The following is a 24,659-nucleotide window of genomic DNA, read 5'->3' as shown; positions in this document are numbered from 1 at the left end:
AGGTATTGAAATCACATGAGTTCAGAGCAGGTCAGTTCCTGTCCACTAAAAAGTTACACAAAAACTTCAGATTTCTTAGCTTTTTCAGATTTCGCAATTGCTTATTAGCGATTATATATTTGTAATTGTACACTTTTTATACGTACTCACTATACCTCTTGCATTCTTCCCAGTTTATTTGGACTTGTTAAAACCATTACTATTTGTCACTCAAGGTATTGACCAAGTTAGTAGTAGAAATTAAGAAACTATAATGAAACTCCAGATTTCAAAGGAAAGGAATGTGCCTTAAATTTTGTCTTAGCTTTGGCATCTTTTACACAATCTCTGAGGCTAGTGCAAGAAGCTTTTCAATAGTCAATAGCTGACATTTTAGGTTTCTGCTATCCTTACTTATTTTAGCTTTTTACATTCTAAGTTTAGTATTCTGTATGTAATAGGAAGAACAGTGCTATATAAACATTTTTTAAAATTAAAAAAATATATTATTTTTCAAGTACAGTTGGCATTCAATATTATTTTATTTAGTTTCAGGTGTACAGCATTGTGGATAGACAGTCATGTTTTAGAAAGTGATCCATCCAATCTTTCAAGCATCCACCTGGCATAATATTATCAACTATATTTTCTATGCTCTATTTTACCCAAATCATAAAGATCTTCTCCTTTGACTTCTAGAAGTTTTATACTTACATGTTTCACATTTATGTCCTTGATTCATTTTGAGTTAATTTTTGTTAATTTCAAATTTCTCCAGTGGACTGCTGCTCTCTTGCATTTATCATAGACATTTATAGTGCCAGAAGGTTCTGTATTTCTGCTCCACTGGCAGTTTTCAGCAGACCTTGCAGGCCAGCCCCCAGAGGGCATTTCTCTATGTTTTTGCCCCTTTGCTGGTTGGGGAGGATATGCTGCTTTTCTTATTAATTGTTTGAGGCATGATATATAGAGGGAGTTCTTAAAAAATTAAAATTAAGAAAGGACTTTATAATGTTAAATTCAGATTCAAACTATCTTTGTGAACTTATTGCCTTGAAAAATATCTTTAAATGATTGCCAGTTCTTTCTGAGTAGAAATTATCAAGAATGGCAATTCTTGAAATTGAAAATGAGATAAGCAAGAAAGTAGATTTAGAAAATATTGATGAATTTGGTTCTGTTAAAACCAAGAAAGCAAAATTATAATGCATTCTGTTTTATAAATAAAATACTTAAATAATGTGATCTGAATACTTTTCAATATTGATTTTTAAAAATTTTTTAGTATTTTTTTTTGACATTTTAAAATTTTTGGGGAAATTTGGCTATTACAAATACATTAAAAATATATATAGTGGTATATATTTTCCTTTTACCCCAGTCTGCAGTATGACTCAGCTCAATATTGATACTTATGTAAAATTTTAATGTTGTTCATCATGGATTTTTTTGTATTAATTTAAAAAAAATATATTTTATTGAATTTTTACAGAGAGGAAGAGAGAGGGTTTGAGAGTTAAAAACATCGATGAGAGAGAATCATCGATCAGCTGCCTTTTGCACATCCCCTACTAGGGATATGCCCGCAACCAAGGTGCATGCCCTTGACGGGAATCAAACCTGGGACCTTTCAATCCACAGGCTGACGCTCTATCCACTGAGCCAAACCAGTTTCAGCTGTATTAATTTTAAAAACTATTTCATTAAGATATTTGTTTTGACTACTGAGTTTTTGTTGCCTCCTTAATTTTTTTTGCAGAATCTTCTCTCTTCTCATCCAAGTCCCAGCCTTGATATTCTTACTGCCTCCTCAAAAGTAGTAACACTTACATTTAAGCTAATTTATAAATACAATAAAAGTTAACCAATAGAAGTTAGATATTCAGAGAATCAGCTTAGCTAATTAGAATTTACTTACTCATTAATTCTTTTTTTCACATTAATCAATGTAGCGGCAACCAGTAGGGTTGGAAGAGATGGGGTGGGTGTAATCATAGTTTGGATAAGTTTAAAAATAGAAAGGGTAAGATATATATAGATACACTTTTTGAAATTAAAATGAAAAGGATTTCATCATGGTAAAGTTAGAGTAGAAATATCTTTGTGAATTTATGGTGTTAAGAAATACTTAAAGTGGCCAGGCAAGGCTCTCACCAGTTGTCATGTTGAAACCTTCTGCTCTTTTATTTCCACTGTACAAATTTGTTCTTATTTGAAGAGTTCCTTAATGTGCCTGGGCATCTGTGTTTCCTTACTATGAATCATTTTGACTCTTTTAAAAGAATTTTGAAAAGGTTCATATTCAAAGTACTTTTATCTCAAAAACATCTCTCCTTCCATGACATTGCTTTGTTTTTGAAGGCCAGCCTTCTTCCTTTTATTTTTTATCTTTTATTATAACAACATTTTTTCTTTCTAAAACTGTTCTTTTAAAAATAGATCTTAAACTTAAAAATAGATCTGCCATTTCTAATCTATTGTTTTAAACTTTCAGGCTCAACTTTAAAGAAGCTTCTACACACTGGAAATTCTGTTAAGGTATTTATTTTAGATGAATGTGTAATGATATTTTTTATTAGTTTTAAGTTATTCCATAAAGTAACAAAATTAGGCCATTTGAAAAGAACTTTAAAAACCACTTGACTTAGTGTTTAGTTTTTATTTTATTTTATTTTATTTATTTTTATTTTTTATTTTTTGGTAATACTCAAGGATATTTTTCCATTGATTTTTAGAAAGAATGGAAGGGAAGGAGAGAGACAGACAGAGAGAGAGAGAAACATTGATTAGTTGCCTCCTGCATGCACCCAACCAGGCTAAGCCTACAACTGAAGTATGTGCCCTTGACCTGAATCAAATCTGGGATCCTACAGTCCGTGGGCTGATGCTCTATCCACTGAACCAAACTGGCTAGGGCTTAGTTTTTATTTTTAATTGAGAAATTATACTGCCAATATTGTTAGTTTTATTCTCACATTGTGACTTATTGTGATAGACATTTTAAATACTATTAGGAGAAACTGGCTTGAGATTTGGAGTTTAGAAGTCTAATTTTGATTCTGCTGTATACAGTTAGGGAACCAGTGGCAAGGTGCTAACTGTTCCAGCTTTATCATCAGAAAAGGGAAGGGGCTGAACCAGTTCCTTTCTAAGCTTCAGAGCTAATGTGCATGATTCTGTCCACCCAGTAATCCTGTTAAAATTATTGTTGTTCTCTGAATTATTTTTGAGCACTGTTGTATGGGAAAGAACAGCAGAGCCTTCCTCTTGAATATTTATTGATGTACAGCAGATTGATCTTGTAATTTAAGTTAAAATTGTCTTATTTTAAAATAAATATGCCTTTTATAATGACAAACAATTTGATGCTGGCATAAAATGGCACCAAAATATCATTGGCAAAAGAAGCCAGCCTGGGATGTATAGTTTATGGAAGGTAATTCACTTGTAGCTCATTAAGTTATGAGTGTGCGTTTAGTAAGCTACTACATTTTTTTGTTTTATACCAGTTTAAACCACCATAGCCACTTAAACTTAGTATGTTAAATATTCCTTACATGCTGAAAAAGGGAGGCGAGCTACTTCTAGTTTCATGATAGATTCCATATTTTGTCCCTCTTATTATAATTAATAGTCTTACAGTTAAAGCCTGTCAGGTTGTTATCTCATGTTTCTTATTGGCCTTATTTATGTTAGCTACCTTAAATACAGTTATCATAAAAATATCGGAGACTTGTGATAGAATTTTGAACTTTCTTCTTGTTAAATTTAATATTATTTGATTAGGTATACATAGTACCATGTTATTTTTTTGTCTGACTCTGAATAGCTTTGTGCATTCAGTAATGTCACTACTTAATTTACCTGCTTGGGGATAGGCCAGATGAGTAGGGTTTGTGCAGATGAGTAGTCAGTTCATTAGCAGGTTTGAAAGTATGCTGTGGAGTCCATTGTTAATGGGAGTAGCACTACCACTTATCTGTGTGAATTTGACTTCTCTGGGGGTTAGCCAATCTTCTTCCTTCCTTCTTCCTTCTTTCTTCCTTCTTCCTTCTTCCTTCTTCCTTCTTCCTTCTTCCTTCTTCCTTGTTCCTTCTTCCTTGTTCCTTCTTCCTTTTTCCTTCTTCCTTCTTCCTTCTTCCTTTTTTCTTCTTTCTTCTTTCTTCTTCTTCCTTTTCCTCTTGGCTTTTCTGAAGAGCCTCCCGTTTGGCTAGAATAGTCACTCTGGCGGGATCGTACCTTGGTGTAATTGCAAGGCGATCAGGCAGTCCCTCAGCTGCCTACATTTGGAACTCACTAATCTTTCAGCACTGACACTTTTTCATCTCTTTTGCTTGTTTAACTTCTTTCATTGATGTTATCTTTTCAGCCATCTAGGTATATAGAAATGGAAGTACCGGAGTTTATGAATTCTTGGAATAGAATGAAGTTGAAAGTAAGTGTAGAGGAGGAAGGACACAGCTGCCTCTATAGATGTTTTCTACCAATGATGCTCACCATTTACATGGCAAAGGTGTTGGAGAGAATAGATGGGGATATGAGAGCTTCCCCAGCCCATTGAGCTGTTATATCATGAATCAGTGAGCTAGATTCAAGATGCCTTCATGAGCTAATTAGTTAGGAGTCATCTTTATTACTCATGGGTTCAGAACATAATATCTCTATCAAATTCTGAATAAATAAAGGAAGGAGTATTCTCTTTTTAAATTCTTCTAGGTCTTTGTGTAAGTTATAGCTGATCAGCCCCTTACATTAGATGGCTAGCTTGCAAGGTTAGACAGTTAAGTTTATCTTTTCTATTATTCAAGTTAAAAAACAAAGTTATTTTTACAGAATAAAAGACCATCTAAAAATAACAGAGTTGACTTATGGAACAAGGAACTAGCAAGAAATAGCAGAGAACTTAAAAACAGCAGTTTCAAACAGCAGTTTTCCCTAAGGAGGGATCATTACTATGCTTCAGAGCCAGTTCTTCGGTCTTATTTAGCTCCAAATGTTCTGATTTACAGGAGCATTGGACTTATGCCTATTGTAGTGACATGACATGAATGCTGTCCAAAGCACAGTGTAAATTTGGAGGAAGATTTTTTCGAATTGTTTTCATGGGTAATTGAGTGTTGATGATATGGGCATTGTGCCTATGGAATGAAATATGTGTAATTGGAAATACACAGTGCTTGCTGTGAGCCAGACACTTTTCTAACTCACTCAGTCTATACCAGTACTTTGTGGTAAATCCTGTTATCATTCCTATTTTACAGGTGGAGAGACTAAGGCATAGAGAAGTTAAGTGGTTTTCCACAGGTCACAGCTAAGCTAGAAAGTGGCAGAGCCTGCATTTGAACCTGGGCACTCTGGCTCCAGAACCCAAGCTCTTAACCTTTGTGCTGTATTGCAGTATCCTTATTTACTTGTCTCTAAGTAAAGAACTTGGTGTAATACTTTACCAGTACCTTTCACCTCTGGTTTTTCTTTTCTAGAACTGATGCTATATTAATACATACAAATACATATGTTTAATTTTGTTACTTTTAATTTTGTTTTAGATAAGATGTGAAGGAATCAGGCTGTTTCTTCTGTGGCTTCAAGCACTTCAGACAAACTGTGCAGAAGAGCAGGTGCTGATTTTTGCTTGCCTCGTGCCTGGTTTCCCAGCAATCATGTCCTCCAGAGGACCCTGTACTCTGGAGACACTCATCAATCCGAGCCCTAGTGTAGCTGATGGTGAGTGATGTGAGCAGAGCTTACTGGTTGAAAGGACTCTTGAAGTTACATTAAGGGATTCCTTGGTTTGCCATTTTCTTGAATAGAAATCTTGATTTTGTAGATAAATTTTGGAGAGGAATCCTGTTCATAGTCACAAGAGTCTTACAAACATTAGAGTTGAAAGATTCAGACTACTTTATATGAAATGATGACAGGAGAAGTTTATTGAAGTGGTGGAAACAGGAATGGAAGGGAGTGAATAGATGTTGGTAATAGCAGAAAGTAGAGACACATGGTATGTCTGGAGTGTTTTGTGGCTGTTAATGCAATTCATATCCACTGCCCAAAAGTACTGTCTTTTGTCCTCATTACTGTTGTTTCATAAGTGGACATTCATCTGTTGACTCAAGTTCTTTTTTTCCAGCTGTGTATTTTCATGCAACATTCATGAAAGGACAATAGTGGCCTCATGGGACTATTACTGGCAGCCATTTATGTCCTTTTAGGACCATTGATTTATAACTGCATATCAGTTTTATTGCCAAATGACAGGAATTTGATCTTAGATTGACCAAAGCAGAATTTGAGAGGGAAAAGGATGGTGCAGTGGTAAGGGTGGCTTCATGGGTTCCCATCTCTTTTTTTCCAGCCCTTCTTGCACATTGGCTTGGTCTGTGTGAGCAGTTCTAATGGATGGATAGATGTATTTTAATAGAGGCCATTTTAAAGAATCCCTATTTAAAATTTAACTCTCATTAATTTCCACTCTGCAGCAAAAATATATCCAGAGGAAATCTCTCCACTCCTGCCAGCCATATCAGGGGAAAAGATTGCTGAGGACCAAACATGCTTTTTTCTTCAAATACTGTTGAAATATATGGTTATTCAGGTAAGAGCAAATCATAGATAATTCAGTGATGCTCATATTCTCAGTGGGAAAGAGAAAAATATTATCTTTTCTTCTATTTGTCCACATTTTGCATTTTTGCTTTTTGAGGTGTTTTTATGTGCTACTTCACTAAACATAGAGTATGTACCAGGTCACGACAGCAAATTCCAAGCATGTACACTAGTTTGTGTTAGTGTGCATGTTAAGGGAAAAATTCAGCTTTCCATCTGTATGTCTCTTTTACTTCAATATTATTACCACATTCACACAGAACATGTCACATATGACACTTCTGCTCATCTGAGTTTTTTACCCCAATGAGCAATTCTACGTGACAATAGCTGGGTGTCCTACAATTAATTGAACTCTGACACTATCTGCCTGGAGAGAGCATCAGTTCACATGTTAAGGTCTCAATCCCATCAGACTGTTCCGATCCCATTCAGATGCCAGTCCCAAGTACATAGTAAGTCCCCAGGCTATCCACAACTTCTGTCCAATTTGCCTACAGATCAGAGGTTCCTATGACCCTCTCTTCAAATTCAATTAATTTGCTAGAGCAGCTCACAGAACTCAGGGCAATATTTATGTTTACCAGTTTATTAAAGAACATGACAAAGGATACAGGTAAATATCCAAAATGAAGGGATACATAGGGCAAGGTTGGGAAAGGTTTATCGCAGGAGCTTTTGTTACTATTGAGTTGGGATGCGTCACTGTCTGGTACGTGGACGTGTTGACCCACCTGGAAGCTCATTGAAACTCTGCTATGGGATTTTATGGCAGCTTCCTCCCATAGCCGTGATCGGTCATTACCTCAGTTCCAGTCCCTCTCCCCTTTTTGGAGAAATGGAGAGTACGGGTAGCAGCTAAAAAATTCCAAGTTGTAATCAGTTCTGATGACCAGCCCCCCCCCCCCCCCCCCCCATTCAGGAGCCCATTCGGAGTCACCTCAATAGAAAAAAAGATGCCCCTACTGCTCTCAACAATTAAGATGTTATCGGGATTATAGAGCTCTGTGCCAGGAACGAGGGCAGAAGCATTCATACCAGAGTGTGTGTGTGTTTGTGTGTGTGTGTGTGTGTGTGTGTGTATATATATATATTAAATTATATATATATATATATATATATATATATATATATATATAAATAAAATTTTATAGTGTATTACACAGTTTTTGCCTCTTTATTCCTCCCCTAACCCGGAACTCTATGCTAGTGAGACAGGATGGAGAAGGAGGCAGGCCCCGAGGCTGACTGGTGGGTCTGGGATAGGCAGAGCAGGCGGGGAGATTTGAATGAAAGCATATGTAACTATCTCATCATTCCATCAGCACAGGTCTGCTTTATATCACCTATTCCTTTCTCTTACATTTACCAACTGAATACAGAACTGAAATAATTATGATTTCAATAAGCGATTTATGTCTCTTAGTCTGTATTTCTGAACATTGAACATTGATATGATTAGAAAAAAGCTACTGAGTGCTTTTCTCTTAGCGAACACTTCTCTCATCCCTGAGTTCCTCCTGGCTAAAGTCCGGTCTCTGTCTTTCCCTTCAGTGACAAGCTTGTTGATGTAATAACCTTTGCCAAGTCCACTTTTTCACCTGACGTTCTTCGACACCCTCTGTCATCTCCCTCTGCCCTGTCACTGCTGAGAGGTTCAAGAACATGAAGGGGTTCTTGTGGTCAGGTCCAGAGGAAGACACTCTTATGTTTGTCCTATACTCAGTCTTTGATTTGATTTCACAATGACAGCCCCTCCTTTGTGAGATTCCTCTCATGATGTTTTATTCTGGTTTTCCTCCTCCCTTTTACTTCTTTCTAGTTTTCTTTGGGGGACTGTTTCTCTCTGCTGTCTTTCAAGATTCAGCCTTGGGCTGCTCTTTCTGACTACTCTGTCCTGCTGGGTGATCTTTTCTGCTTTCCTCCTCCATTTCCTTTAGCCAGCACAACAAACACAGGGCTCCAGATCACGGGAGTCCTGCTGGGGTATTCTGTCCTCTTTTAGAAGCTCCACATTTTAGCTCTGCTGGCCCGTTCTATAGGCATCTCATACTCTTCAGAAGTGGCAGGACCTTCCATATGTCCCAGATGAGCATAGAGGATCTCAGTCTTCGATGTGCTGGGAGACAGGTTTTCATTCTAGATGTGTCATTAATGAGCTGTGGGTTCTCAGATAAGTTAAGAAATCATCAGGATCCCATAAGAGGAAGGGAGTCATTGATATTGGGGACATTTTTTATTTAGACTGAGCCCCTAAATTTTGTGCAGAATTATGTGTGCATGTCCACCCTTCTCTCACCCCCCAGGGGTGAGTCCTCAGAGCAGTTTCTGCCTTGGCCCATCCCAGAGAACTTCTGGCAGGTTACAGACACTGAGCTCCTCTGCCCAGGAGCCGCCAAAGCCCCTTGTTCCTTTAGCTCAGGTGTTAAACTTATCATTTTCTAAGTGGACTGCGTCATGAAGGAATTTGGGAAACTCTGGTGTAGGGCACTCTGTGTTCTAACAAGTATTAAGACCCCACTAATAGGTGTGGCTGAACTGACAGCCCTAGCTTCTCCTGACCTGTGGATTGCTTTTAGTAAGGACAGTGCATTTTCCAAGATTCCATAGCTGCACCTTTTGATACTGATTTTGCATGGAGGTACCATTGGATGAAATCTTTATAAGGGTTTGTTTTCTTAATTCTTGTTTATTATATATGGCCTTTTTGAGTTTTTTAAAAAGCACCTTTTATATCTAAGTAGATGTTTTAAAGGCACGAGGAATGTTAAATTTTTATAAAGAACATGTGGAAAAAAAATAAGAACATGATGTAGTAGAGCAAGATTGTTGGGTAATTTTTTTAAAATACTTGATAAAAATGTTTTTAACATAGTTATTGGTTTGTTTAGAATTACTCAATTTTGTCATCTTTTGAGTTTTAAGGTATGATTTTATTACATGATTATCAGTACTTGTCAATTTTTAAAATAAATCAGTTTAGTATACATTAATTAGAAATGTAAATATATGTGTGTTTTTTCCCCCAAAGGCTGCAAGCTTGGAGTGGAAAAATAAGGAGAATCAAGATACTGGTTTTAAATTTCTCTTTACATTGTTTCGAAAGTATTATCTTCCTCATTTATTCCCATCATTTACTAAGTTAACAAACATCTACAAACCTGTACTTGGTAAGTACTGTTTGAGCTGTATACGGAGGATTTTCACAGAGAAGCTGTACAGTTTCCTTCGAAGTGATTTTTTATTATTTTTAAGTAAAATAGTAATCTTTTTCTTATACTTAATGTTAATTTTATTGTAAGAGGTTAAAAGTTTCCTAATAACTGATTTTAACTGCTTTGTTTATACAAACTAAGATATACCTTCACTTACAGCAATAAAACGGAACTGTGGTTCCATACTCAGAAATAATTTGCAATGAATTGTGATTTTGGGGTGTGTGATTATATTTAAAATCTTTTAATGTAAAAAAAATAAAGTTTACATTTCAGTAAGTGTTTTCTTACTGGTGGTAAGGTGTGGTGACCCCGACCTTGCTCAGTAGATAGGCAAGCCCAGGCCACACAGCTGCCTACAGCATGCCCTTGCCTTTTTCACTGGATCTCTCACCCAGCAGAGACGACCTGATACTTCAAAAATGAAACTTGATTTTCTGAATTCTTTAAGATATAAAGTGGATTATACTGATTCTGTTTCTTTGAAGGAAATAGAATATAAAACTGAAGTTCAGTTGATTTTATTAGTATAGTGTTGGATGTTAAGATACTTAAAATGATGAAAAAATGTTAATAACACTGTTTTGTACTTGTTCCAATCATAAAATAAGATTAAATTCATTATAACATATGTGAAAACATTTTCACTATTATAATCTCATGTAATTTCTCAAATTTGTGAAAAAAAGTTATTAGCTTAGTTTTTCTAAAGCTGTATACCACAGCTGTAAGCAAACAGTAACAGCCATCATCACCCATCTTAGTCAGATTGCAAGGCAGAATTAGAAGTGAGCCTTCCAAAGGATGGCATTCTAAATAATTTCTGGTTCTTTAATCTTAATTGCTATTCAGACAACCAAATATATGTCTGTTGGCTTGGAAACTGAAATATTTGTAGGAATTACATAATGTCAAGTTTCACTAACCTGCCGAAACCAGTTTGGCTCAATGGATAGAGTGTCGGCTTGGGGACTGAAGGGACCCGGGTTCAATTCTGGTCAAGGGCATGTACCTTGGTTGCGGGCATATCCCCAGTAGGGGGTGTGCAAGAGGCAGCTGATCGATGACTCTCTCTCATCGATGTTTCTAACTCTCTATCTCTCTCCCTTCCTCTCTGTACAAAATCAATAAAATATATTAAAAAAAAAAAAAAAGTTTCACTAACCTAATCATGCACTCTTTTTTTTTACAGACATCCCCCATTTAAGACCAAAGCCAGTGTACATTACCATGACTCGAGACACTGAAAACATTTATAGTACAAAAATTCCATACATGGCAGCTCGTGTTGTTTTCATTAAGTGGATTGTAACTTTCTTTTTGGAAAAAAAGTATCTAACTACAATACAAAACACTAAAAATGGAGTTGATGTATTGCCTAAAATCATGCAGGTATGTCATTCCTCCTCTTTATATATCTTCATCTATATTTAATATTATACACTGACACATACAAAATTCTTGGTTATGAGGGTTATTGGTTCTTGCAGGTTGTTGGTTGTAAGGACTCATTGTTTTTTTCAAAAAAATTTTTTAAATTAAATTATTATCTGTGTACATATCTTACCATTCCCCCAACCCCCAGAGTTTTGTGTCCATTGGTTGTACTTATATGCATGTATACAAGTTCTTCAGTTGATCTAGGTATTATCTCCCCCAGATCTCCCTACCCTCCCGGCTGTAATTTGACAGTCTGCTTGTTGCTTTACTGTCTCTATATTTATCTTTTTTTTTTTTTTTTTTTTTTTTTTTTTTTTTTTTGCATGCTCTGTGATGCTAAAGTTTCAGAAGTTGCTCTGAGTTCTTGTATTCTATTGGTATTGCCATGATGAGGCAATCTTGGGGATGAGAGACTCTGAGAAGATGGCTGTTGTGTGCATACTCCTATATCCTCTCATTTCCACCCTTCATTCTGGTACCAGTGACCTCTGAGCATTAGACCAGGGCCTGTCTTGCTTTTGCCAATCCCCAGCACATGGAAGGCCCTCAGGAATTTTGCTGGTGGGCCATAGAGAAGACCTGTGAGACTCCCAAGTGCTTTGGGAACTCAAGGGAAGGGTGGATGAGCATCTCAGGATTTTGAGGTGGTTGTTGAGCCCTGGAAGAGAAGGCTGTCTCGCTCCGAGGCGTTAGGCGAAGATTTCTTATATGCGGATTTCTGGTTCTTGCTGGCCTTGACCAGCTTGCTGAGTTGGTTAGGGACTTAGTGCTGAGTAGAGCAGGACCACTTGTGGAAATCAGAGAGTGGTCATCTCACAGAAGAGTTATGGTTTTGTGAGTTTTTTGTTGTTCCTAAGAACAAGGACAAGAAGTGTGGACCACCTAGTGCTGGTTTGCCTTCGGGTTCCCAGCAGTGTGACCCAGGCCTGAGTTGGGAAAGTGCACACATCTAAGGTAAATGGCAGGTGAAGAAGCGCCAGACAGGTCCAGAGCATATGGCCCCATGGACAGGAACTGACCCAGGAACTGGAGAAGTTTATTTTCAAAAAGACTGAGAGTTACAATGAGAACAACAGAAGACTTGCTAAAAGTTTTAGAAAACCTTACATTTTTGTTACATACCAGTGAACCAAAGAAGGTAATGATCACTGCTGAGAACAAAATTAATATTTGAAGAAAAATCCCACAACACTGAGCAGAAATTCAAAGAGATGGAAATTAATGAATAAGATATAACAGATCCAAACCTACCATGCAGATGTTGTGAGGGCAGAGGAGAACAGAATGAGAGATAATAACTGAACTAATAAAAAGGAAAGTTTACCTGAGCTGAAAAGAAGTCATGCTTTAATGTGAAAAGGCCTTTGAGTCCCAGGTGACATTAGCTAAATAGTTAAACTGGCATTTGACTTTCATGGATTAAGAAAAAAAACTATACAGCTTCCTGACAGAAACCAGAGTTCCTGCAAAGGAATGAGACTGATATTAGCACTGAATATCTAATGTAACCTACATCCCTGAAGCTGAAAGGACCTGGCTGTCTGTCTGTCTTTCCCAGAACCTTCCTTGCTTTGTATCACATACGTAAGCAAATGTCAGATTGTTAAAAGGCCTACATATAAAAACAATGATAAAGAACTTGGGAGAAAAATCTAGAGAATGTATAAATTTGGCAAGTAGCAGACCATCTTAGGTGGAGATAAAGCTCACAAGCCACAGAGGAAATGAGATTCTACTTCATTTGAAAAAACAGAAAAATATTTATGTGTCAAAAGATAGCATAAAGCCACACTCAAGCTGAGGAAAGTGTTTGTAACATCATGGCTATTAATAGAGCTCATATCTCTACAATATAAAGAGTGCCTACAAATTGATAAGACAAACAGCCCAATTGAAAAAAATGGACAAAGGAGATGAAGTTCACAAAAGAGGAAATAAAATGGGCCCAGGTTTCACCAGCAGTCAGGGAAACAGTTTGTCCTGAGCCATGACAAGAGACTTTTATTTACCAATTAGGGTATAAAAATTTTTGTATGAAATTATATACTAGTGAGCTAACTTCCAGAGGTTTCAGGGGTTAGGTATGGACATCGTTTAGGGGTCATCATGCGGCTGACCAGTTGTCTTCTATTTTTCCTTCTCTGCCTTACAACTCTGGTTCCCACCTCATCTCACATGTGTCTACTTTGTTCTGCTTTTCATTTATATTGAACATTAGAAAAAGCAGCAGTGTAAACAATTAAATATTAACTTTTAGAAGTGAAGTTGCAGGAATAAAAGCACATATAATTGCATTTGCCTCCTGAAAGTTTTTGTTTGGAATTTCAAATTTAGTATAATTTTATCCATGGAAAGTGAACATCACTATCTAAGTGAAGTGGTCCAGAATGTCTCTCCAAAGAATATGCTGCTCTTGTAAAAGCCCTTTAAAACATTATTTTAAGTGTTGCTTCCAAATAGAGTTCACACTTAGGCTACTATCGATATTAATATATTACAGGTCATTTATGACAAGTTATTTTTGTGTGTGTATTTTTTCCCAAAGTGAATTTACTTCCTCATTTTATTTATTTTTATTATTATTTTTTATTATTTTATTGATTTCAGAGGAAGGAAGAGGGATAGAGAGATAGAAACATCAATGATGAGAGAGAATCATTGACTGGCTGCCTCCTGCATGCTCCCTACTGGGGATTGAGCCCACAACCTGGGCATATGCCCTTGACCAGAATCAAACCTGGGACCCTTTCAGTCCACAGGCTGATGCTCTATCCACTGAGCCAAACCAGCTAGGGCAATTTACTTCCTCTTGATTTAGAAGTAATACAATTGAGAGGTTATTTTTGTTTGTTTGTTTGTTTGTTTTCCAGGGAAGGAAGGATAGTACATCTTCTAGACTTAGCTTATGTACCACTTGTAGAATCTGGTCTAACATATTTTTTTATTCAGTGGTGTCATTCATGGTAGAATAGAAGTATATCCTGTCACCAGAGAATAGAACTTCCCTGTCACTTGTGGGGGTGAGGTTCTGGCAATATCTTTAGAAAATGAATTTTCTAAGATTGGCATGGGAGAATTGGATGTGATAAAAGGCTTTATTTGTGTGCAGTTACATCTCTTAAGCCAGCCCTGAAAGAGGTGCAGCTGTGGTTTCAGTAGAGCCAAAGCAAGGTCTGTGTCCAGAGCTTCTGTTCCATGTTGCAGCTGGGTCCAGTTCAGCATCCGAGCTAATTGAAGTCCATTAGTTCATTGTGGGTCCCCCATGGCTGTGGGCCACGTGGGCACAGGGGAGTGCATCTCCTGCAACAGGGTCCCAAGAGGGCCAGAGGGTCAAAAGATCAAGAGCAAAAAGAGCTCACTGTGTGTGTGAGTGTGTGAGAGCCAACTTTCTTCAGCAGTTTAAATATTCAGTTTTCGCAGTGGCCACACCCATCCTGGCCACTAATTTTTTTCTAGGTATGATTGACAGACAGGTAAGCACCTTCCCACCTCACTCAGACCTTACTGGCCATTCGTCCAAACTGCCTTTGTTCAGCCCCTCCCCCCATCAATCAGTGGGGAATAAACTTAGCAAAGCTGTCTAAGAGGCGTGTCTATATTATCCAGTCTTCCTTTTACTCCTTTCCTGTTTGATAATAACCAGGCTATTACAACGGTATCAATCCCATACATCCATAACATGCTGGCAACAGCAGCAAACCCGCCCTTTCAAATCTGAGCAGTCTTTGCTCACCATCTCAGCTGAAAATGTTTTCGGTGAAGAATTATTTATTCCTTAGTGGTTCATTTTTCTATAAGATAGAAGTACTTTAACATGTACTAGAAAAAGCAGAGTGGTGATTTTAAAATTGCAACAGCAACTGTTCTTTTACTAGTTTTATATGTATATTTATTAAAATTAAAACCCCTTAAAGTCCATTAAAGGATGAAAAAGAAAGTTTGGGATGATAAGGCAGTTGATCACATTTGCTTATATGATAACTCTTATAGTTGCATTTTTTAGATCCATTATTAAAAATTTCACAGCCTCCCTTCCTATAACAATTTACTAATTTTCCTGTTAAAATGACTGAGTTGGTGAATTGGGAAGTTGGTAAGTACAGGTCCTGTAGCCCCATGTGCTTCCAGCCGTGCTGGTTTCCAGCTCGCTGTCAAGTTGATAGTAACCAGAGCTTTAAAATAAAGCAGTCTTCAGTTTTGCTAGTCATTCTTGAGTTCCAAAGAGGATGACTGATAAGTGGCAATGGCTTTCTTCCAGACTGTTGGTGGTGGTGCCGTGCAAGAGAGAGCGCCGGAGTTGGAGGGTGGCGGGCCTGCAGAGCCAGATAAGAACCATTCTAACAGCAGCACCTTGTCGGACCGGAGGCTCAGCAACTCTAGCCTCTGTAGCATTGAAGAAGAGCACCGGAACGTGTACGAAATGGTGCAGCGCATCCTCCTGTCAACGCGAGGTTATGTCAACTTTGTGAATGAAGTATTTCGCCAGGTTAGTATTACTCCAAGAAATACTATTGATGCTTTGGGCTAAATTACAGGACTGAATAATGATCCCTCTGATCCCACTCTTTAAAAAAAAATCTTTATCCAAGTACATGCTTTTATTGATTTTAGAGAGAGAGGAATGGAGAGCGTGAAACATCAATCGGTTGCCTCCTGCACATGCCCTGACTGGGAATTGAACCCCAACCGTATTACTAGCTGTTTATTTTAAAGGTAAGTCTGAAATTGGTGACTCTAGTAATCTGAACTTGTGTAGTGTTAAGGGAAGTTTTCTCTTCTCATTTTAGGCATTTTTGTTGCCTTCCTGTGACATAGCTGTAACAAGGAAAGTAGTGCAAGTATACAGAAAGTGGATCCTCCAGGACAAACCTCTGTTCATGGAGGAACCAGATCAGAAGGAAGTTACCCAAGAAGATGCTGAAAAATTAGGATTATCTGAGACTGACAGCAAAGAGGTAATATTTTATCACTTGTTTCAGTTGGGAATATATATAGTTTAGTAAAATACACCTGGCTCAGTCAGAGATCTCAGGCAGGTGGGTCTCTTTTATTTATTTATTTATTTATTTATTTATTTATTTATTTATTTATTTATCATGTCTGATGCTCTCAAGTTGCTGAGTTCTCTGAGGACCTGCTTCAGTGAGGCTACCTTTGTGGTCTAGTCAGGATAATCAGCTATCTCCTAACCCTCAGACTAGGTCCATTTATGCATTGCAGCTGCATTAGCCACCATGGCACAAGAGTTGTTGAATCAACTACTGTATTTTACACATCTCGGTATGAACCTAAAATGTCACTGCCTCATCGTTGACATGTTTAAATAAACAGCATTCTCAAAAAGTGGGTACTTTCAGCCATGGACTTCTTAGTCTGTGTTTGATAAATATACAGGCTGGATAAGTGTAAAGCCACAGAGTGGGACCTCTTCCTGAGCCACAAAAGAATATATTATATCATTTATATTAAGTCTTATTTATATTTCTGGCATGCTAATTTGAAACCTAGTCTGATAAATTATTTCTAAAAGTAGATATTTGTCATAGCAATTGACAGCAAACATTTAAAAATATTTGTAACCAAAGGCTTACCACTTTTAATATCTGTATTAATTACAATAGAGACCCAGTGCAAGAAATGTATACACGGGTACAGTTCCTAGGCCTGGCTGGCAATCAGGGTCGATCTGGGCCTTCCTATCCCAGTTGCTGGCTATTGGCCAGGGCCTTCCCTTGTTCTGAACCGCCCCCTGGTAGTCAGCGCACATCATAGTGATCGGTCGAACCTCTGGTTGGTTGAACTCCTGAGGGGACAGTTTGCATATTAGCCTTTTATTATATAGGATTACATAGGATAATTTTTATTTTTTCAACTACTCAGGTCAGAATTAATAGATGAGCAAATGGAATCAATCACATATTTTAAAGGATAAGTGCTCATCCAGTCATTGGATGCTTGTTTCCTTTTTCAACACCTAATAACTGACAGGCACTATTTTAGGTGCCGGAGACAGAGTGGTAAATAAAATGGCAACACACACACACACACACACACACACACACACAAACCTTGCCTCCTAGAATCTATTTCCCGTGAATTCTGCTTAATGTAGGAATTAAATATTCACACATGTACTTCTTCTCCTTCTGTTAATTAATTATTTTTTAAAGACTGCACCTGAAAGTTCCCGTCATAAGCGATCTTCCAGTTGGGGACGAACATATTCCTTCACGAGTGCGGTGAGCAGAGGGTGTGTGGCGGAAGAGGAGAACAAGAGCGTGAAGGCGGGGGCCCAGGCTGTGCTGCAGGTACGCTGCCGCTGGCCAGTGGCAGAAAGGCTCCCAATTGGAGTCACTGTGAACATTTGTGTATTGAGATAGCATCCTATGAAGTTTTGTATTTTTAGCCTCTGTCAGTTAACAGCTCTTAAATTCTCATTCTGAGTTTTCTTCCCGATCTCTCACTTTCAGTTTATAAATAACTTTTTCTATTCAAAGGAGCTGTATGGACAAGTTTTACATTTCAAAGAGGGATTACTATACAGTAAATGTGAAATGACTGAGATTTAAATCTTAAAAGTGCCTTCGGGACATACATGGGTAATTAGTTACCTGGGCTCTAATTTGCAAGATAAGTGTGGTTGATTATCACCAGTAATACTCCTCTTAAAAATTGTGTTTATGAAGAATGATGAATCATGCAATAATTTTAATAGTTATCTGAATGGATTTATGAAATAGAGCTGATGCCATTTGTAATGTTGGGAAGAACAACTTTGGCTCATTACTTAATTTCCCCAGACCTCAAGATTTTATCTCAGAAATAGGGACTGAGAAATTACTTCTTGGTCCTATCCCGCTTGAGTTTGTTAGGAGTACAAGGAAAACACGGAGCACCTCCCCTTCCTCTGCCCCCTGGCACTTCACCCTCCATCCCCTACGCACATTTACAGCTGCATCCAGGTAGGCCTCCCACACTGAGCACAGACGTGGCGTTCGGGGATGCCATGGGCAGGGCACTCGTGTTAACCAGTTTTCAACGACACTGCATTGTTGTCATCTGTCTCTTGATAGGATTTCTTATCATGGGATCCTTTTTGTTTTCAAGTTAATTAGCAGTTTAATACCTTATCACTAACGAATTTTCTCATTTTTCATTGAAAACCAGCAAATCATTTGAAATGAAATTTTAAAAATCAAGATGATTTCACTTTAGTAGCTCCTAAGAACTTTGCTACAGCTCCTACATATAACCCGTGTCCTCACCAAAGAAATGCATGCGGGAGTCCCTTCTCTGAGCCCCTTGGTGCCCCTTCCTCCTGGTGGGCACCACATTGCCATCGGCAGCCATCCCGGTGTCAGCCGGGTTGCAGGTGCCAGTGACCTCTTTGGATTCAGAAGAGTGTTATTTGCTTTCTGAAAGGCTAAGTTACATCTACTTGGATGAACAACAACAACAAAAAAAAATAATAATTTTCTACCTGCTTATAGCTCTATATTCTTAAAAAGTTTAGTTTGGACTTAAATGGCTGTTTTTATTCTCATTGTATCCAGTACTCTGGCCCTCTGCTTGGTCCATTGGGGGGGGGAAAAAGTGCCCAAATGGAGGTTTGATAAGATAGTACTTGTCTGCAGTTACTTTAGATAGTCACAATTTAGGCATAATTAATTTTTATGTTTACCTTACTAGAAACTAACATTGTCATAAGAAATATTCCTGAGGTTGGCATTTTGATGTTTGTTTTTTTTTTAAAGTAAAATGAAAGATGTATAATACTGGGTAGGGCAAAAGTAGGTTTGCAGTTGCTTGTATGAAAAATAGTAACAATAATTAATAAATAATATAAGAATAAACTTTGCATTTAGTGTACTCACAACTGTAAACTTGCTTTGGCCCCACACCACCCCTTATATGAAAACTTTTGCATTTTTACTTGGGAATATGCAAAAGTTTCAAATTCAAATCAAGAAGCCAGTACATTGAATGAAAAAGATCTGAATTAAAACATATACCTAGGGCCATGATCAGCAAACTGCGGCTCACGAGCCACATGCTGCTCTTTGGCCCTTTGAGTGTGGCTCTTCCACAAAATACCACGGCCTGGGCGAGTCTATTTTGAAGAAGTGGCGTTAGGAGAAGTTTAAGTTTAAAAAATTGGCTCTCAAGAGAAATTTCAATCGTTGTACTATTGATATTTGGCTCTGTTGACTAATGAGTTTGCTGACCACTGACTTAGGGCATACTTCTTTTCAAAATAGTCACTAAAACTGCTTTAGTTTGTGAGACAAAAGTTCTTTGGTTTCTTTCTTTTCTTTCTTTTTTTTTTTACTTGAAGGCTAGTGAATTCTCATTACTGTTATCTTTTATCAACTATTATAATGCTTATTTAGTAATTTTTCCTAGAAAATGGTGTCATCACATCTTTTAAATATTTATTGCAAAAGATAATTTTGAAGACTGTCAACATTTTAGTTCATACACTTGAATTAATGTATGTTTGAAGTATGTTCATTTCTAAGATCAGTTTTTTATAGCTGTTTTAAGATGTTGTGTTAATGGACTTCATTCATGGGTGAGTCAGAGAAGTTCCATTTATTCCTAAATTCTTTGAATTTGAACTGTTGAACACAGAAGAAACCTTATATGGAATATAGTTAGATATATGGAGCAGATCCATCCTCATTACTGGATTGACAACTTAGAATTTCATAAATTGAGAGTTAGTGTCATCTGTTTAAATAGTAGTTCATTGTTATTTTATTGTAGTGCCCCTAAGCAAAAACTTACTGCGTGATAACCTTCGTTAGTGCTTTTCCTAATTTGTGCTGAAATATCCCTAATGGTAGAGGATAGTAAACTTGTATCCTAAAGTTCTGAAGTAGAGCATAGAGTGGTCTTCTGAGTATTCAAATTTTTTTCAAAATTTGTTTTTATTTTAAGAACTAGAGGCCCAGTGCAGGAATTTGTGTACCAGTGGGGTCCCTCGGCCTGGCCTGCAGGATTTTGCCAAAACCAGCTCTCCGACATCCCCCAAGGGGTCTCGGATTGTGAGAGGGTGCAGGCCAGGCTGAAGGACCCTACTGCTGTACAATCAGAGCCAGGGAGGGACCGCAAGAGGGTTCCAGGGTGTGTCCAGCCCTTCTCACTCAGTCGTGATTGGCAGGACTCCAGCAGCAAGCTAACCTCCCGGTTGGAGCATCTGCCCTCTGATGGTCAGTGCATGTCATAGTGACTGTCAACCAGTCAACTGTCTGCCCCCTGGTGGTCAATGCACATCATAGTGGCCTTAGCATATGGTTAGCATATAATCCTTTGGTTGAACGGATGACTGGACACATAGCATATTAGGCTTTTATTATATAGAATTCACTTAGGTTTTATATTCTACTGCACAATATAGTTCTTATTGTAAAAATATATGCTCCTGGAAAATGTGCAATGTCAATCATGTGGCTTTGGCTGTTTCCTGGCATGCCAGCGCTCCTAGAGGCCCACCCTTGTGTCGTGTTGGCTGCGCTTTCTGTCAGCAAGTTGTTCACAGTTATTGATTCAACAATAACTGGATTGTTCTTTCCAGCCACTTTCTGACCACAGTGTCTCTTCTCCCCTTGCTTACCCCAACATTTCTCACCCAGAGGCAGTGATGCTATCCTATCATTTTTTTGGGGGAGGGGATATTAAAAAAGTTTTCAAAAGTTTTTCTGATTTGTAAAATTTCTAAAGTCACAACAATAATATGTAATAGTAATTTTTTTCTAGAAATCATCTTTCAGGTTTCTCAGTATTGAGTGATTTTAGGAGATGAATGAAAAAAAGTCCTGAGTATATGTTGGCACTGTATTTTTGCCTTAATTAAAATAACTAAAAAGTGATTCATTGGTAAAGTAAACTTGGTATTATTATCTTTAAGTAAAATTTGTTCATATTTATATGCTTAATATTTCCTGAAGTAAAATTTGTCTATTTTAAGGTGTTTTTGACAAATGCTGCGAATGTCTTTTTGCTGGAACCATGTGCTGAAGTCCCCATGCTCTTGAAAGAACAAGTTGATGCTTGTAAAGCTGTTTTGATTATTTTTAGGCGCATGATAATGGAGCTTACAATGAATAAAAAGACATGGTAAGTTTATTTCAAATTATTTAGTATTATGAAACAGATAATTCCATGTTACAACATAATAATTAAAATGTTACAGCCTTCATTTATTATATGGTTTTACAAAGTTAACAATAAGATGATAATCAGTCTTTTGTAACAGTTTCTTTGAATTTTGAAGAAGGTAAGTATTCAGTACTTTGATAATTCATTTATTTTAATTATTGGCTTTAAAAATGTTCTTGAATTAAGTGGTCAAATTACTTTAATGACAGACTTTTCCATTTTTAAACTGAATCAAACAGTTTTGTGAAAAAGCAGTATAACTGGGGTGTTATAATATCATTCCTCATAAGCCCAGGACAGTTTGTTAATTGCTCCAAAATGCTGTTAAGTGACTTTTATTGCTTCAAACTTGAAGTTTTAAATTCATTTGGAAAAAGTTATTTTAAACTAGAGGCCCAGTACATGAAATCCATGCACAGGTAGGTTCCCAAGGCCTGGCTAGCGATCAGGGCCAATTGGGTCTTCCCCTTGGCTGCCAGCAGGGGCCTTCCTTCATTCCGTGCTGCCCCCTGGTGGTCAACACACGTCATAGAGTGGTCGAACTCCCAGTTGGTCTGATTTATGCTCCCAAAAGATCTCTTTGACCGCCATGTGAGAAGAGACAGTGCAGTGGGCGCAGCACAGAGACAGTGACCGTAGGTGATGGCGGCTGTTTACACTGGGGCTATAGCCTGAGAAGGTTAATGAGATTCAGTATCATGTTAAGAGAAAATACTGTCCCAATATGCAGAAATATGAGGACAGTATAAAGGTACTATGGTTTAGAGATTGCATTGTCTATATACTACATGGTGTTGCTCAGTTCTTGATTTTAGTACTAAAGAGCAAGATAAACAAATGGTTAGTGTGTAGAATCTTAAAGGAGAAGTTAAAAGGAACTGAGGTGGTTTCCCTCAGAGAACAAATAGACGGCCCTTAAACACAAAAGGTAATGTGTTCTCAGATTCCATGGAATTCGGGATAAAAGGTGAGCAGGCACTCTGATGGGAAGAATGTAACAGCTGTAAGAAGGAAATATGCCCTTTCGCCTTATCACTATTATAATTATCAGTGTTAGTCTGTCTCTTTATTGCTTTATACTCTTCAGAGACCTTTTACATAGAAACCCCTTTCTGAAAGGTACACTGTGACTGAGTTGTGATGATTGCCATTGCCTCGGTTGTGCACTGGGCTGCAGACAGGATCTTCCAGGCACAAAGCTCCTCAAAGTGGCCATTGGTGACCTTTCCAAACCTTTCTACCTTTAGAGTAGTGTGGAGTTCCATTATACTGTGCAGCTGATTGCTTACCCCCAAGAATGAAGACCAGAAAGTTAGTGTTATTTTCTATCACGATGAGAGACAAGAAGACCTTATTGGTTAAATAAAATAATAGATGTGAAAATTAAAGGGTGATAAATATGTTCAAATTGGCACAGATGCTCACTGAGTGCCCGCCTTAGTCGGAGAAACAATCTTGTCTCCCTTCTGGTAAGGGGAGAAAGGCCAGGATGCCTGTTTTATCCTGCCTATTGATGTGGGCATAGGAAGCATATTGTTAGAACTGCTGAAACCTAAGGTAGCTTATTTTTACAGAAAATGGTATTCATTAAAATTTCAATACTTTCGAGTAATACATACATATCACTATTGCTGAATTCTTAAGAGGGTTTCTCATATCTATAAATTAAAATGCTTTGGAGATGTGAATAATATGAACTTTTATTTTGGGTGGCCAAGGGAACAGATGTTGCAAATACTGCTCAGGATAACAGAAGCTGTCATGCAGAAGCCAAAGGAAAAACAAATAAAGGACTTGTTTGCCCAGAGCTTGGCAGGGTTACTGTTTAGGGTAAGTCTTTTTTATTAAACACTTCAAATGCACGAATTGAATCAGATTTTAGATCAAAGTAGTTTTAATCACTGAGAATTTTAAGAGTAAAATAAACTAACTTTAAATTTCCAGAAATTTAATTATAAATTTTTCTTACTTTTGCCATGAAGATTGAAATCTGTTCTTTACAATTAAGTTTAGACCTTTCTATCTCTTTGCCATTTACTTTCTTTTTTATATTTGCTTGAGGTTGGTAGAAATTAGGAAAATATCAAGAGCTGATGGCTCTGGTGGAGGGCTGGGTAGATTTGAAGAGTTAAAGGATGAGCAGAAGCATGGGAATGGGAATAAGCTCAGGGAGCAGTTCAGGCTATAAATAAAAATGTAAGAGCCATTGGTGTTTGGACCATTGTGTTTGAAGCCACACGACTGGGTGGGATCAACTGGGGAGAAATTTGTATCAGAAGGAAGAGGACCAGCTCCATGAATGTGACGGAGAGGAGCCAGCCAAAGATGCTGAGAGAGGGGTCAGGGAACTAGGAGAAACACTAGAGGAACCCATGCCCGGACGACGAGTATTGGGTAAGAGGAGAATGGACAGTTGACCATTGATTGCGATGTTATGTAGATGGTTGAGAATGTTTTAGGAGAACATTCTTGGTGTGGGTGAAGGAGAAATTTGAGAACTGGGCAGTGGAGTAGCAATATAGTCAAGGCTTTGCAGGGGTACTAATGTGGAAGAAAGGAGGAAACAAGAGCTAGCTGGAATGGGCAGCATGATTAGAAGGCAAAGTTTAAGGCCATTGGTATTAAAGTATGTTTGCTTGCCAGTGGGGATGGTCCAGTGAGAACAAGATAATCTGGGGGAGAAAATGGGGGGTCACTGTAGAAATGAAGTCCTGGATAAGGTGAGGAAGGCTATTTTGGCCTTAGGTGGGAGCTGAGAGCCAAGGAGATATCTGTTTTTTGCATCTCACATGATAAGAAGAGTCAAGAGCATTTAATATCACCCCAAGAGATGAGAAGGCAGATGATAAACAACTGCCTGGAAAAATGGAAGTTTTAAAGGTTTCTGAGGGTGCCAGCCTATTGTAACTACTAGGAAGCACTAATATATATGGGATGCATAGAATTTATGAAGCATGTCTGAAAGAAACAGTGTGACAGGGGAATAATGTGACATTCTACGCAAAGGCATTAGTACAGTGGATGGGCCTGACTGAGTACTTTAATATGGGAAACATGGATTATCAGCTGGAAGGGGCAGTTACAGGGGAAGTTAACTTCTCTCCTCAGTTGATGTGAAGGTGATTTTGGAGGATATATATTAAGAGCATATCTAGAATACAGGTAAGGTATATAACTGAAGATGCTAAAAAAAGAAATTAGTCCTTCACACAAAACAAATGATTCCCATTGTAACATAAGAAAACACAACTATTCATA

The 24,659-nt window shown here is 37.7% G+C and overlaps 1 protein-coding gene across 5 annotated transcripts in view; it reads left to right on the top strand.

Moving 5' to 3' along the window:
• Window positions 1–24,659, top strand: part of RALGAPA2 (Ral GTPase activating protein catalytic subunit alpha 2) — a 278,920-nt gene that overhangs the window by 51,786 nt on the left and 202,475 nt on the right. For all 5 annotated transcript variants that reach the window (XM_045574683.1, XM_036417809.2, XM_036417810.2 and 2 more), the window contains exons 5-14: window positions 2,474–2,517; window positions 5,526–5,703; window positions 6,459–6,574; window positions 9,617–9,755; window positions 10,993–11,192; window positions 15,499–15,726; window positions 16,028–16,195; window positions 17,411–17,548; window positions 21,211–21,359; window positions 23,120–23,231. In XM_045574683.1, coding sequence (XP_045430639.1) covers window positions 2,474–2,517; window positions 5,526–5,703; window positions 6,459–6,574; window positions 9,617–9,755; window positions 10,993–11,192; window positions 15,499–15,726; window positions 16,028–16,195; window positions 17,411–17,548; window positions 21,211–21,359; window positions 23,120–23,231 — 1,472 coding nt within the window. The remainder of the gene's footprint in view (window positions 1–2,473; window positions 2,518–5,525; window positions 5,704–6,458; window positions 6,575–9,616; window positions 9,756–10,992; window positions 11,193–15,498; window positions 15,727–16,027; window positions 16,196–17,410; window positions 17,549–21,210; window positions 21,360–23,119; window positions 23,232–24,659) is intronic.

Source organism: Pipistrellus kuhlii, unplaced genomic scaffold (genome assembly GCF_014108245.1).
Source record: "Pipistrellus kuhlii isolate mPipKuh1 unplaced genomic scaffold, mPipKuh1.p scaffold_m20_p_6, whole genome shotgun sequence".
In the NCBI taxonomy this organism is placed as follows: Eukaryota; Metazoa; Chordata; class Mammalia; order Chiroptera; family Vespertilionidae; genus Pipistrellus; species Pipistrellus kuhlii.
The sequence above is the reverse complement of the archived record's forward strand: the minus strand, read 5'-3'. Positions and strand labels throughout refer to the sequence as shown.